Source organism: Piliocolobus tephrosceles, chromosome 3 (assembly GCF_002776525.5).
Source record: "Piliocolobus tephrosceles isolate RC106 chromosome 3, ASM277652v3, whole genome shotgun sequence".
In the NCBI taxonomy this organism is placed as follows: domain Eukaryota; kingdom Metazoa; phylum Chordata; class Mammalia; order Primates; family Cercopithecidae; genus Piliocolobus; species Piliocolobus tephrosceles.
The window spans coordinates 3,556,684-3,569,467 of NC_045436.1; the positions used below are offsets into that span (position 1 = coordinate 3,556,684).

Genomic DNA, 12,784 nt, shown 5'->3' on the forward strand with positions numbered 1-12,784 from the left:
TCTTTCTTTCTTTCTTTCTTTCTTTCTTTCTTTCTTTCTTTCTTTCTCTTCCGTCTTTCTTTCTAAGACGGAGTCTCTTGTGATGCAGGCATGAGTGCAGTGGCGTGATCTCGGCTCACTGCAACCTCCACCTCTCGGGTTCAAGCGATTCTCCTGCCTCAGCCTCCTGAGTAGCTGGGACTACAGGCACGTGCCACCATGCCTGGCTAATTTTTATTTAATTATTTTATATTTTTAGTAGAGACAGGGTTTCACCATGTTGGTCAGACAGGTCTCAAACTCCCGACCTCAAATGATACGCCAGCCTTGGCCTCCCAAAATGCTCGGATTATAGGCATGAGCCACCACGCCCAGCCTCTTTTTAGCTTTCTTTAGATCCTGGGACACAGACTCAAATGGAAAGCTAGGAAGTGACATGTCTAGCGGCTGCATGACAGTCAGCAAAAGCAGAGCAGGTCACATCCCGGAAGGAAAGGGTGGTTTTGTCCTGGAGCGAGCCTTCCAGTGGTAGGACCTGTCGCTGATAGGCAGGGAAGTTTGTGAAAAAATTTTGGGGGGTTTCACATAATTATATTTCCATGAAGCCTTTCCCTTTGGCCTTGAAGAAGGTCTGAAAGCCTATGGAGGGCATGTTCATCCCTGCCTGCTGTTACCCAGACCTACTCACTGGCTGACGAGTCATGTGACTTGAGCGGAACCAGCCTGTGCACTGTCACCAGCCACCTGCAGGCTCTTGGCTTCAGTTTCCTCATTTAGAACATAAGGCACTGATTAGTGCTGAGAGTTTCTGTGCGGTCCCCTAAAAAACCTCACAACACAAACACAAAACAGTTTTCAATATGCCTGATTTGAATACATTTTGGAGAAAGATAATTTTATGCTTCAGAGAAGGTTCTCAATTTTTCCTAGAGAAGCAAAATATGATCTTGTGTTTATAAATGGAATCATAATTTTAAAAAACATATTTGGAAGACCAGGGGAGCAATGACAGGGAACAGGTCTTTTTGTAAAGTGCTGAAGAAGTAGGGTGATGTTCTATCTGGAAGGCATTTACTCAGATATTTTTATTTGGTCTGTTGCCAGTACATTTGACCTGTCCTGGCATAAAGAGTTCCTAGCTGTTTTCTTGAGTTTCCCATTTAAAGTTAAGTACATTCCAGCTACCCAAAAAGTGCATATTTATGATGCATTGCCTTTTATGAGGCTCAAACATAGAATGACAAATTCATACCAAGAATGGCTTTCATGGAAAACGGATATGTGAGATTATATGAGGTCCTTATATCCTTGTATTGTCTACTCCATGAAACCTCATCTCTCTTCTGAAGCCCCAATAAAAAAAAGATAAGGATAACTCTTCAACCCTATTGAGAGAAACAGAAAGGGTCTAAATAAAAGAAATGCTTCATTGGAAAACCAAATAATATTTTCCTAAGTTTGATTTAGCTAGTTAGTGAAATCTTTAAGGTCTTTGAAATAGTATCAGGATTCAAAAAATTTGTGTCTATTCAAATAAAAGTAGAATAAGAGTTTTTGTTTTGTTTTGTTTTGTTTTTTAGACAAGGCTTCACTCCTGTCGCCCAGATGGGAGTACAGTGGTGTGATCTCAACTCACCGCAGCCACCAGGTGATTCTCCTACCTCAGCCTCCTGAGCAGCTAGGACTACAGCCACACATCACCCACCATGGCTAATTTTTGTACTTTTTGTAGAGACAGGGTTTTGCCATGTTGCCCAAGCTGGTCTGGAATGCCTGGGCACCAGCGATCCACCTGCCTCGGCCTCCCAAGTGCTGGAATTACAGGCGTGAGCCACCGTGCCCGGCCTAGAATAAAAGTCTTGACTACATAGAAACTCTTTGAGATTAAATAGACCTTTCTTTTAAACTGACCTAGATATTCTTTAAAAATTATTTTCAACTAATGCATTGCAGTTTAAAATTCTGATATCAACTATTTTTATCTTAATTTTTTTTTTCAGTGAAATGAAAGGTTTTTGAATATTTGAAGCCTGATGAAAATCAGGAATAACTAGACAAAGTCTTGGGAAGAATCTAGAAGTTAGTCTGCAGAAACCCAAGTACAAGTCAGAAGTTAGGATTATAAACCAAAAAGTATCTGAGACAGGTCTCAATCAATTTAGAAAGTTTATTTTGCCAAGGATAAGGATGTGCCTATGACACAGCCTCCTGAGGTCCTCATGACATGTGTCCAAGGTGGTCAGGGCCCAGCCTGATTTTATACATTTTAGGGAGACATGAGACCTCAATCAATCTATGTGAGATGTACATTGGTTTGGTCTGAAAAGGTGGGACAACTAGAAGAAGGGAAGGGGGCTTCCAGGTCATAGGTAGATAAGAGACAACAGGTGCATTTTTTCGAGTTTCCGATTAGCCCTTCACCAAATATGCAATTTACAAGAACAGTCACTCATGCCTTAGTCTGGCTCAGTGAAACAATATGGCAAATGAAGCAATCAGATACCCACTTGTGTCATGTCAGCAGAGGGGTGACTCTGACTTCTGCCTGTCCTTTTTCCACAAGGAATTTCCTTGTGGGCAAATTGTGAGGAATGTAGCTTTTTAAAACCTTTTTAAAGCTTAAAAAAGGTTTCCTATAGCTTAAAAAAGCTACCTCATTTAGGTATAGAATGGGAGCAAGGTTTGCCCAATGCAGTTCCCAGCTTGACTTTTCCATGTGGCTTTGTGATTTGGGGGGTCCCGAGGTTTATTGTCTTTTCAGTGGATCATAGGTGGGAGATGTATTGGACATATTGTGACCTAAAGCCTTCTGCTTGGGGCAGGAGTGACCACGATGGCATCAGTTGACTGAGACCCCTTCTCAGGCATGGCCAAAATCAACTCTCAGAGCCCCTTCTCTCGCCTATCAAAACCCGCTTTGAAAACAGACACAATAAAAAAGAAGGAAATCATTCCATTTGCAGCAACGTGGATGGAACTGGAGTTCACTATGTTAAGTAAAATAAGCCAAGCACAGAAAGACAAACATCGCATGATTCCATAAAAGATGATTTCATGGTGGTAGAGAGTATATGGTGGTTACCAGAGGCTGGGAAGGGTGTGTGGGTTGGGGGTGGGGGGTGGGGGCGAAGAGAGGTTGCTGAATGGGTGCAATCATAGAGTTAGACAGAAGGAATGCATTCTAGTGTTTGGTAGAAGAGTAGGGTAACTATAGTTAACCACAAGGCATCACAGTTTTCTAAATAGCTAGAAAAGGACTTGAAATGTACTCAACACATAGAAATGGTCAGGTGATGGGTATGTATCCTAAACACCCTGACTTGATCATTACGCGTTCCATGCATATAACACAATTTCACATGTGCCCCATGAATATGTACAAATATAATGTATCAAAAATAAGGAGGAGAAAGGGCACAGCCTGCCAGGTCCTACGACCCCTTTCTTGCTGTTCCTGAAATGTCCTCTTCTCATTACAAGGTTTTAATGATGACATGAGGTCAGGCTTTCTCAACCCTGGCATTACTGATATTGGGACAGGATAACTCTCTTTTGTGAGGGGCTGTCCCACACATCACAGGATGTTTAGCAGCATCCCTGGCCTCTACCCACTCCAGCCAGTTGCACACCCTCTCCCGTTAGGACCACCGAAAAGGTCTCTAGACATTGCCAAATGTTTCCCGAGGGGAAGGGAGGGCAAAATCGCTCCCGGTGGGGAAACACCAGTGTCAGATGTTAATGAAAATAACAGATGGCAGTTATAAATGCTGCGTCATCTTTCCTCCTTCTCCTAGTGAGAAGCAGCAGGATATCGGTGAGAGGACGTTGTCTGGGACGGGAATGCTGAGCTTCGTTCCAGCTCTGTCCTTGCCAGTGACCTTGAGCTAATCATTCTACCTCTTCAAGTCTCCATTGCCTTATTTTTGTAATAAAGGTGTATCATCATCAGTCATTTACTGAATGCCCATTATATGCAACATGAATGAGAGAGCCTTCCTAGAAGCGGCTCACAGTCAAGTAAAGCAGACAGACAGAAACAAGTATTGAAAGGAAAAGTTCCAAGTTTTCAAGAGGGGGTTCCCATGCCTTGGCAGGGACTGAGACAGATGTTGGAGCCCTTGGCCGACCTTGGAGCCAGATGACTTGTGCATGTGCTTGCATGCCACGTGTACCCTGCCGCCGCAGGAGGGCAAGGCCAGCTTGCAGGATTGGCACTGCCACCAGCCTTTGTGAAGTAGAACTGCCAGTGACCCACGCCTCCCTTCACTCTTCCTGGTGAGAGTGGAGTCATCCCAGCCTCTCATTTTCTTAGCCCATTTCATGCTTGTCAGTCCCACGAGGCTGTAACTGTGTGAAGGGCTCCTCAGTTTCCCCTGGGTACGAGCACACAGGGAGTCACCGGGACACCATCCCGGTCCTACTGGGCTTTGATTGACAACTTTACAATGACAGTTTATGCCTCGGGAAAGTTCCATATTTCAAAACTCTCCTCTGTTTTACCAAACTAGGTCATTCCCTGACTAACACAGGCCAAAGGTGTACCCTGCTAGCATTCCAAAGTCCTGTTCCGACACCCTATGGTCGATACTCAAAGACTGAGATAGAAGAGTTTCATTGCAAACCACTTTTTCCCTTTTAAACATAAAAAAATCCACATGAACAAGGACTAATGTCTTCATAGCATGCAAAGGCAAACGTTTAAATAGTGCGTTTTTAAAATAATTTCATGGAATCTAGCCAGATTTTATAAAAGCCATTCAATTCTGAAGTAAATTTTTAACTCTTCAGTTTCCTACTATCTGGTTTGTGGATAGCCCAGACCTCAAGTTTTCCTTTAGCCTCTCCACCTTTAGCCCCTCCTACCACCCGGTGTGTCTTTGAGAAGGGGTTCCCAACGCCCGGGGCACAGACCAGTACCCGGTCCATGGCCTGTTAGGAACCAGGCTGCACAGCAGGAGGTGAGTGGCAGGCCAGCAAGCATTACCACTGAGCTCCGCCTCCTGCCAGATTCGCGGCAGCAGGAGATTCTCATAGAAGCTCAAACCCTATTGTGAATTGCACGTGTGAGGGATTTAGCTTCCTTATGAGAATCTAATGCCTGATGATCTGTCACTGTCTCCCATTACCCTCAGATGAGACTGCCTAGTTGCAGGAAAACAAGCTCAGAGCTCCCACTGATTCTACATTATGGTGAGTTGCATAATTATTTCATTATATATTACAATGTAGTAATAATAGAAATAAAGTGCACAATAAATGTCATGCACTTGAATCATTCCAGAATCATCCCCCACCACCACGCTGGTTCATGGAAAAACTGTCTTCCACAAAACTGGTCCCTGGTGCCGGAAAGATTGGGGACCTCTGTTGTTGAGCATTGAAGGAAAAACCCAAAATCTTTCAGAAAACCTCACTTTTCTATTTTTCTACTTAACTTATGTAAGATTTTGTAAATGGCCAATTCTGTGTAAATGTTAAACTGAGCTGAATCAAGCGAGCTGGTATCAGTTATGGTGAGCCCCAGCATACGAGGAATTTGTGTGGCATAAGGATGTCTATCATCCATTCCAAAGGCTACCATAAATTTACAAGTCTGAATTTTATAAAATAATTTATACCTAACAGGGCCGGGCATGGTGGTTCAAGTCTGTAATCCCAGCACTTTGGGAGGCCAAGGCAGGTGGATCACAAGGTCAGGAGATCGAGACCATCCTGGCCAACACAGTGAAACCCTGTCTCTACTAAAAATACAAAAAATTAGCCAGGCGAGGTGGCGGGTGCCTGTATTCCCAGCTACTCAGGAGGCTGAGGCAGGAGAATGTCCTGAACCTGGGAGGCGGAGCTTGCAGTGAGCCGAGATGGCACCACTGCACTGCAGCCTGGGTGACAGAGCGAGACTCTGTTTCAAAAATAAATAAATAAATAATAGTAATTTATACCTAACAATGCTTCCTTTTTTTTTTTTTTTGAGACAGAGTCTCACTCTGTCGTCCAGGCTGGAATGCAGTAGTGCGATCTCTGCTCACTGCAACCACACTCAAGTGATCCTCCTGCCTCAGCTTCTGGGGGAGCTGGGATTACAGGTATGCACCACCACGCCCAGCTAATTTTTGTAGAGATGGGGTTTCGTCACATTGCCCAGGCTGGTCTTGAACTCCTAGGCTCAAGTGATCCACCTGCCATGATCTCCCAAACTGTTGGAATTACAGGCATGAGCCAACAAGCCATCCTAAAAATGCTCTTTGAATTACTATTGCAATAGCCCATATCCACTGAGCCTCCGGGGCTAATGCCCCTTGCAAAGCAGATTCCTTGCCTACCATGAAGGCTGTGCAATGCTGCAGCCCCTCGAGTTCCTCGGCACGTGCAGCCTGGACCCTCCTATCCATGCCCCAATAGCAAAGGTAGGAGGCCAAGAGGCAAACATGCCCGATGGGTTCAGGTAACCCATCTCTTTCTTATAAAAGTGGGTGTGACGCAGGTGTTTCTTCCACTCGCCAGAACGAAACCCAAACCTGCTAACTCTTTGCCACAAGTGAAGCAGGCGATCGTGGGTTTCAGTGGCTAACCAGGTGCAGCAAGGAGAGGAAATTACATCTTTGAGATAGACTGAGTTCCAGAAGAAATAGTGCAATTAGAGGGATTCCAGGCACTGTGCTAGAACCTCGACCACTTACTTTCAGTTCTGTTTCACAACCAGAAGAAAACACTTGCTAACTGTGATCTTTCACCATTTTATTTTACAACACACAATCATGGAGATCCCGGTTGCGACTTCACATTATCAGCTCCCAGTTACTGAATGCTGAAAGCTGGCTTCAGCAAAACATCGTCCTCAGCAGCTCTGAGTGCACTGTCTTGTGTCCTTATGACAGGATGCAAAGTAGATGCCACTCTCCATGCTTTGCAGATGAGGACCCCCAGGCTCAGGATTTGACTTGAACCCAGGTTGTAAAAATCGCCGAGACGCTGGGCTGCTCCTCACGCTGGCGCCTGCATCCGAGCGTTTCCATCACTGCTCTGTGTTTTCTCTACAATCCAGTCCACGTACTCAGCGACTTTGGTGTAGACACCAGGTTGCTCCCTGCGGGCACAACCTTTGCCCCAACTGGTGATGCCCACCAAGCGCCACATTCCATTGTGTTTGCAAGCTAAGGGACCCCCTGAATCTCCCTGAGTCACAGGGGAAAAATAAAATGGTAGAAAGTTATGACAATGGGATTCAAATAAGTGACCACCTCTAAAATTCTGTAGTCCACTACACAGCAACACACACACACACACACTTTCTTAAAATTCTCCAAGTATCTCATGTGCCTGCATTTTTTGTATCCCCTCTTCAATTCTGAAATAAATCTCACAAAGAAATCTTGATATCATCATCCCAATGACAAAGAAATCTAATGTTTTTATATTTTAGTGCAATTATTGTATGTATTTTTGTCCCTCTTAAATTAGCACATGCATAGATTGTGACATACATCATGAATAATATAAATATGTATTGTATCTATTCAATGTGTTAAATGTTGCTTATAAATTTATCAGATCATTTGTCTCTGAATTTTTAAAAAACTATAATAAATTATGCTCTTGGAAAATATATTTTGAAATGAATTTTCTCAAGCAGCCCATTGTTTTTTTCATAATCTCACGCATTACCTTACAAGCATCTTTTCCCCCTTCTTTATAGCCAGCACAGACCATCCGCTGGGTTATTTTATAATCTTGGTATCTTTTCTGGCATTCTTCATTTGTTACCAAAGGAATATTTACCTTTTGTAGAATATCTTGGATTTCACCTGTGAAGTAACCAATATATAACTTCAGAGGGAGGAAACACAATAAATAGTAAATATGGAAATAAGTTTTCAAGTGAATCAGAGCAGTGTAGTTTTTTATAAGGGCCGTATCTTTGAATACAAATAGTAAAAATTAGGAAGGTAGTGTTACACACACACAGAGAGAGAGAGAGAGAGAGATGGAGCCCTGCACTGTCCTCTTATTACCTATGTGGTGTTGGGACAAGCCCAGAGTCTCTGGACTGACCGGAGACCTTGCTTCCGTGTCTTCTGCCATCCCCTCATCTCGGTAACAGTCCCCCAGAAATCCCATTTTATATTTATCACCTACAAAAATCCAAAGCCTGGAAGTTCTCACTTTTCATTTTTTTGTTTTATATATTCAAAATTATAATTTAAAACCCTATCATTTCTGAAAAGCCCTCTGAGCTGTCGTGACAGAAGGGTCTTGGGGTCTGTTTTTGAGTAAATGCAAGTGAGCATCTCTCACGGGGGAGAACAGTGTTGGGAGCTTTCGTTGCTTGGTGAAGATTACTTTCAATTTCTTCTTGTCTCAGATTACCAGTAAAAAATCTAAAAGTGTGAATTACTTGAACTAAGGACTGAATCGGGAAAGATGGGGAGAGTTTGGCAAGCTACCTTCTTCTGTAAAGAATGACACAGATATTATTCTCCATAGTGTCTATCAGGAACATAATTTTGGAAAGGGAGACTGGTCTGTTTCCTAAAAAGTTCAAGGACAATTGGAACACTCCAGATACCCACAAGCAGGAATTGCAAACCTAAGGTCCTCAGAAAGAATTCACATGGTTTATAAATTTGTGTAGAAAAAAAGTCTTTGTTTTCACAAACCTCCAAATGAAGCCTACCACTCCCTTCGATTATGAATGCAGACAACAAACACAGTAGTATCAGTGGTACCTATGACTTTGCCATCAACAGAGATTATAGATGTTTTCATATCACTTTTCAGTTGTGGCAGATAAGTGAAAATGCCATTTATGCTCACCACTATTTCAAAAGTATGGCTGGTATCAGAATAACTTGCTACATAGAGGATTAATAAAGGGGGCATATATATTATTGTAGTACTTTTTGAAAGTATTTTGAGAACTGTCTTGCCCTTCACTTGGTTTCTTTTGTAATCCTGTGTGTTTTATTTAAGCATTTAAAAGCATTATTAGAGAAGTGGTTCCTAGACTTCCTCAGATTGCAGGAAGGGTGCCTGGAAGAAGACGACGAAGAACTGGTCACAGAGAGAGGCGACACACCTGCCTGTGCTCCTGGCCATTAGCATCAAGGGAGAATATGGTATTGGGAGATGGGAACGCTGCTAACACTGAGGACCAGATGGTCTTGCACAGGCTCGTCAGCCTTAGATGGGAACGATCCTTCATGCGAAGTCAAGCAAATGATCTTTAGAATGAAATAAGATGCTTAAACGTCTCCCTAAAATTTTTTTTTCAAGTCAAAGCAAAAATACATTTTTTAAGAATAACTGAATAAATATTTGGGAATAAATAGGTAGGAAAGATAAAGGGGTTCGATATAATTTCAGACAGAAGCCGATTAAAACGACCCACTCCATGCATTTCAACATGTAAGACTTGCTCTAGAAGCAACATTTAAAGCATCATGCTGTACCTTTTTCCCTCGAGAAGCCCCATCCAGTTACCCAACAGTTGGTATAAATTGTGTGTGTGTCACCTTTGGAAGGTAGGCATATTGGTTTTTGGAATTCTGAAACATAATTTTTAAATTAGAGTTTGGTCAAATAAAGTTATGGATATAGACTTTAAAAATACATCTTTTTCTTTTTCTGTCTTCTCTTTCTATAGAGTAGCACCAAGAATAACCTTTTTGCTTTCTGCCCATCTTCTAAGGCCAATGATTCAAGAACATTTGTCACCACCATTTTTCACATGACGTTTTTGGTGTTACAATTTCCTGAGTTACAGTCTTAAAACTTAGAACCTAAATCTATGGTCAAAAGCATTTAGAAGTTCCTGCGTCTTATTCCATGTATGCCGTCCTTAATAGTCATAGCAGGGTGTCTTCACTGTTCCAGCCATGAAGTGGTTTAATGTATTAATTATTACAACAAACCCAGAAAGAAATTATCATTCTCATTTTACAGATGAGGAAATTAAGAGGTGCAAAGAGGTAAAGCAACTTGCCCGAGGTCACGTAATTGTGTGCAGAGGCACGATCTTGGCTCACTACAGCCTCGACCTCCTGTGCTGACGTGATCCTCTTGTCTCAGCCTCCTGACTAGCTTGGACTACAGGTGCACACCACCACACCCAGTTAATTGGTTTTTTGTAATTTTATGTAGGGACAGGGTCTCACTGTGTTGCCCAGGCTGATCTCAAACTCCTGACCTCAAGCAATCCTCCCACCTGGGCATCCCAAAGTGTGGGGATTATAGGGGTGAGCCACTGTGCCTGGCCATTAATGTTATTCGATACAGTGGGTATTCAGCTCCTGGCAGCAATGAACCTCCAAAGGCAACACCTCTGATCACGATGCTCTGGCCTTTCCAGGGCTTCTTTCTGCATCGGTCTCTTTCCTACCCAAATTATACCTGGAAGTAGATATCTAGTCCCACTGGTCCTCACACATTCTAATATCCCTAAGCCCAAAGCAATGACAGTTCTGCTACTCTTGTCAAAGGAAGCCCGGTGCCTCTCAGATGGCACAGACGTCTCCTCCACCCATTATTTCCATCACCTGCACGCAGCTGTGCTCCCCCCTAAAAGAACTAATTCACATTTCTTGCTCTATATGTAGAAGAGATTTCATGGCAAGTCGTGGGATCTTCACTTCCCATGCAACCCTCACCTTTCCCTCAACTCCACCGGTCAGCAAACAACGACAGTCTCTCTAGATCTGCCCTCTTGTTCAAATCGATATGAAAATATCATCCAGTACAATTCTGCTATCCACTTTCTTACATACGCTACATACCAGTGTAATTCAAAGGAGCCTGGAGTTTTATTAAGGCGATATCGTGATTCCCTTCTGAGATTCTATAGTTTTGGTGAATAATAATCTCTTTTATTTGTGAGAAAGGTGTTTCTTTTGTAATATCTGACAGATTTAAAATGCCACTATAGATGCGCCACACATCCGGTAAGGGAATCCTAGGAGAGAAAAATAAAACCTATTTGAAACTGGGAAGGCCTTCCTTCGATATTGTTCCTTTTTCCTATCACTCTCTTTCAACGAGAACTGGGAAGGAAATGCTGCATAGGACGTAGTTTCTCCTACGCAATTCCTCCTACGGGTCGTTTTTTATCACCCATAGCGGCAGACGTGAATCTCTGAAGATTCTATTTAACAAACTGAAAAGTGTACACTTATGTAATTGTATCATGCGTACTTACTGCAAGTGAAAACACAAAGAATGTTGCTGTCCCATTTTTGAGAGACGCTGTAGTGGGAAGAGACTAGCAATTTATCATGGAAAAATTAAGCTCATTCACCAAAGCTGCACCTCATTGCTCCATTAAATTCGGAACTATCAAGAAGTCAGACTGATCTTCTAATGCTCTTCTAATTAGGCAGAGTAGGAGGACTTTAGTGTTGTTTAAAATATCTCTATACGGCTGGGCGCAGTGGCTCCCGCCTGTAATCCCAGCACTTCGGGAGGCCGAGGCGGGTGGATCACTTGAGGCCAGGAGATTAAGACCAGCCTGACCAACACGGTGAAACCCCGTCTCTACTAAAAATACAAAAATTTGTCGGGCATGGTGGTGCATGCCTGTAATCCCAGCTACTCAGGAGGATGAGGCAGGAGAATCACTTGAACCTGGGAGGCGGAGGCTGCAGTGAGCCGAGATCCTGCCACTGCACTCCAGCCTGGGTGACAGAGTGAGATTCCATCTCAATAAATAAATAAATAAATAAAATATGAAAATAAAGTGTGCGTGTGTGTGTGTGCGCGCACATATATATATATATGAAAATTTAAATTGATTCTTTAAAAGATGAATACATACTAAGTACATCCAAAATTATGATCTAAAGCAAAGCCTTATTCTGTGCAAAGATCTGGAAATCTTTATCATCACCAAGTTGTGCAAGGCATGTGTGCACAATATTCTAGAAAAAATAATGGAGACATCATGTGCAAAGGGGCCATTTTTTTTAATGAAATCATTGTACTTTTATGTCTATTATCTCTTATAAACTTACAATACTGAGCCTTCAAGAATGAAAATTCCTGGTCTCAAATTGGAGTGCATTTAGTAAAAAAGGCATCTACTGTTTCCCATCTTGGGCCTTTTCTTCCAGGTCAACCACCTGTAAACCACATGCAAGGTCATGTATGGCGGAGCCCCTTCACAGTGACAAGGTGGAGGGGTCTTGCTCCACCCACGTGTACCACCAACTGCTATATTTTGGCGGCAGTATGTTCAATCCTAGTACACAGCATCTAAGCATGAATTTCACTAAAACAAAAATACTTTGTGTTTATTTTTTAGAAAAATCAAGTGTCTTCTAGTATTTCTTTTGCTTTTTCATATGCTTTGTCAATTTCTACATTTCTTATTGAATATAGAAATCATAGTTTACATTTGTTGAGCAGTGTTCATGTTCTACATACAGTACTAAGCATTTTAAATGTGTCACTTAATCCTTCCAATAACCTTACAAATTAGGTACTATTATTATTTATATTTTAGATAAAATAAAGCTCAGAGAGATTTACAAATCTCCTAGGGCCACACCTCTAATAAGCAGCAAAGCTGTCACTCAGACCATGTTTTGTCTAACTCCAAAGCCTCAGTGTTTTAAGACTTACCTAACATGTCTACTATTTAACCAATAAAACTGAAATAGATCAAATTATATATATTGAAATATACGGAGTACAAAACTCTCACTTTAAAAAATTATTATGGCCAGGTGCGGTGGCTCAAGCCTGTAATCCCAGCACTTTGGGAGGCGGAGACAGGTGGATCACGAGGTCAGGAGATCGAGACCATCCTGGCTAACAC

The 12,784-nt window shown here is 42.3% G+C and overlaps 1 protein-coding gene across 2 annotated transcripts in view; it reads right to left on the bottom strand.

The window, feature by feature from the left end:
- Window positions 1-6,699: 6,699 nt before the first annotated feature.
- KLKB1 (kallikrein B1) overlaps window positions 6,700-12,784 on the bottom strand; it is a 34,521-nt gene continuing 28,436 nt past the window's right edge. Inside the window, exons 12-15 of one of the 2 annotated variants that reach the window (XM_023221026.3) lie at window positions 10,749-10,924; window positions 9,426-9,521; window positions 7,642-7,781; window positions 6,700-7,152 (exon numbers count right to left, since the gene is read on the bottom strand). In XM_023221026.3, coding sequence (XP_023076794.2) covers window positions 6,961-7,152; window positions 7,642-7,781; window positions 9,426-9,521; window positions 10,749-10,924 — 604 coding nt within the window. In that variant the 3' untranslated portion in view covers window positions 6,700-6,960. The remainder of the gene's footprint in view (window positions 7,153-7,641; window positions 7,782-9,425; window positions 9,522-10,748; window positions 10,925-12,784) is intronic. The other variant, XM_026456056.1, reaches the window with a different exon arrangement.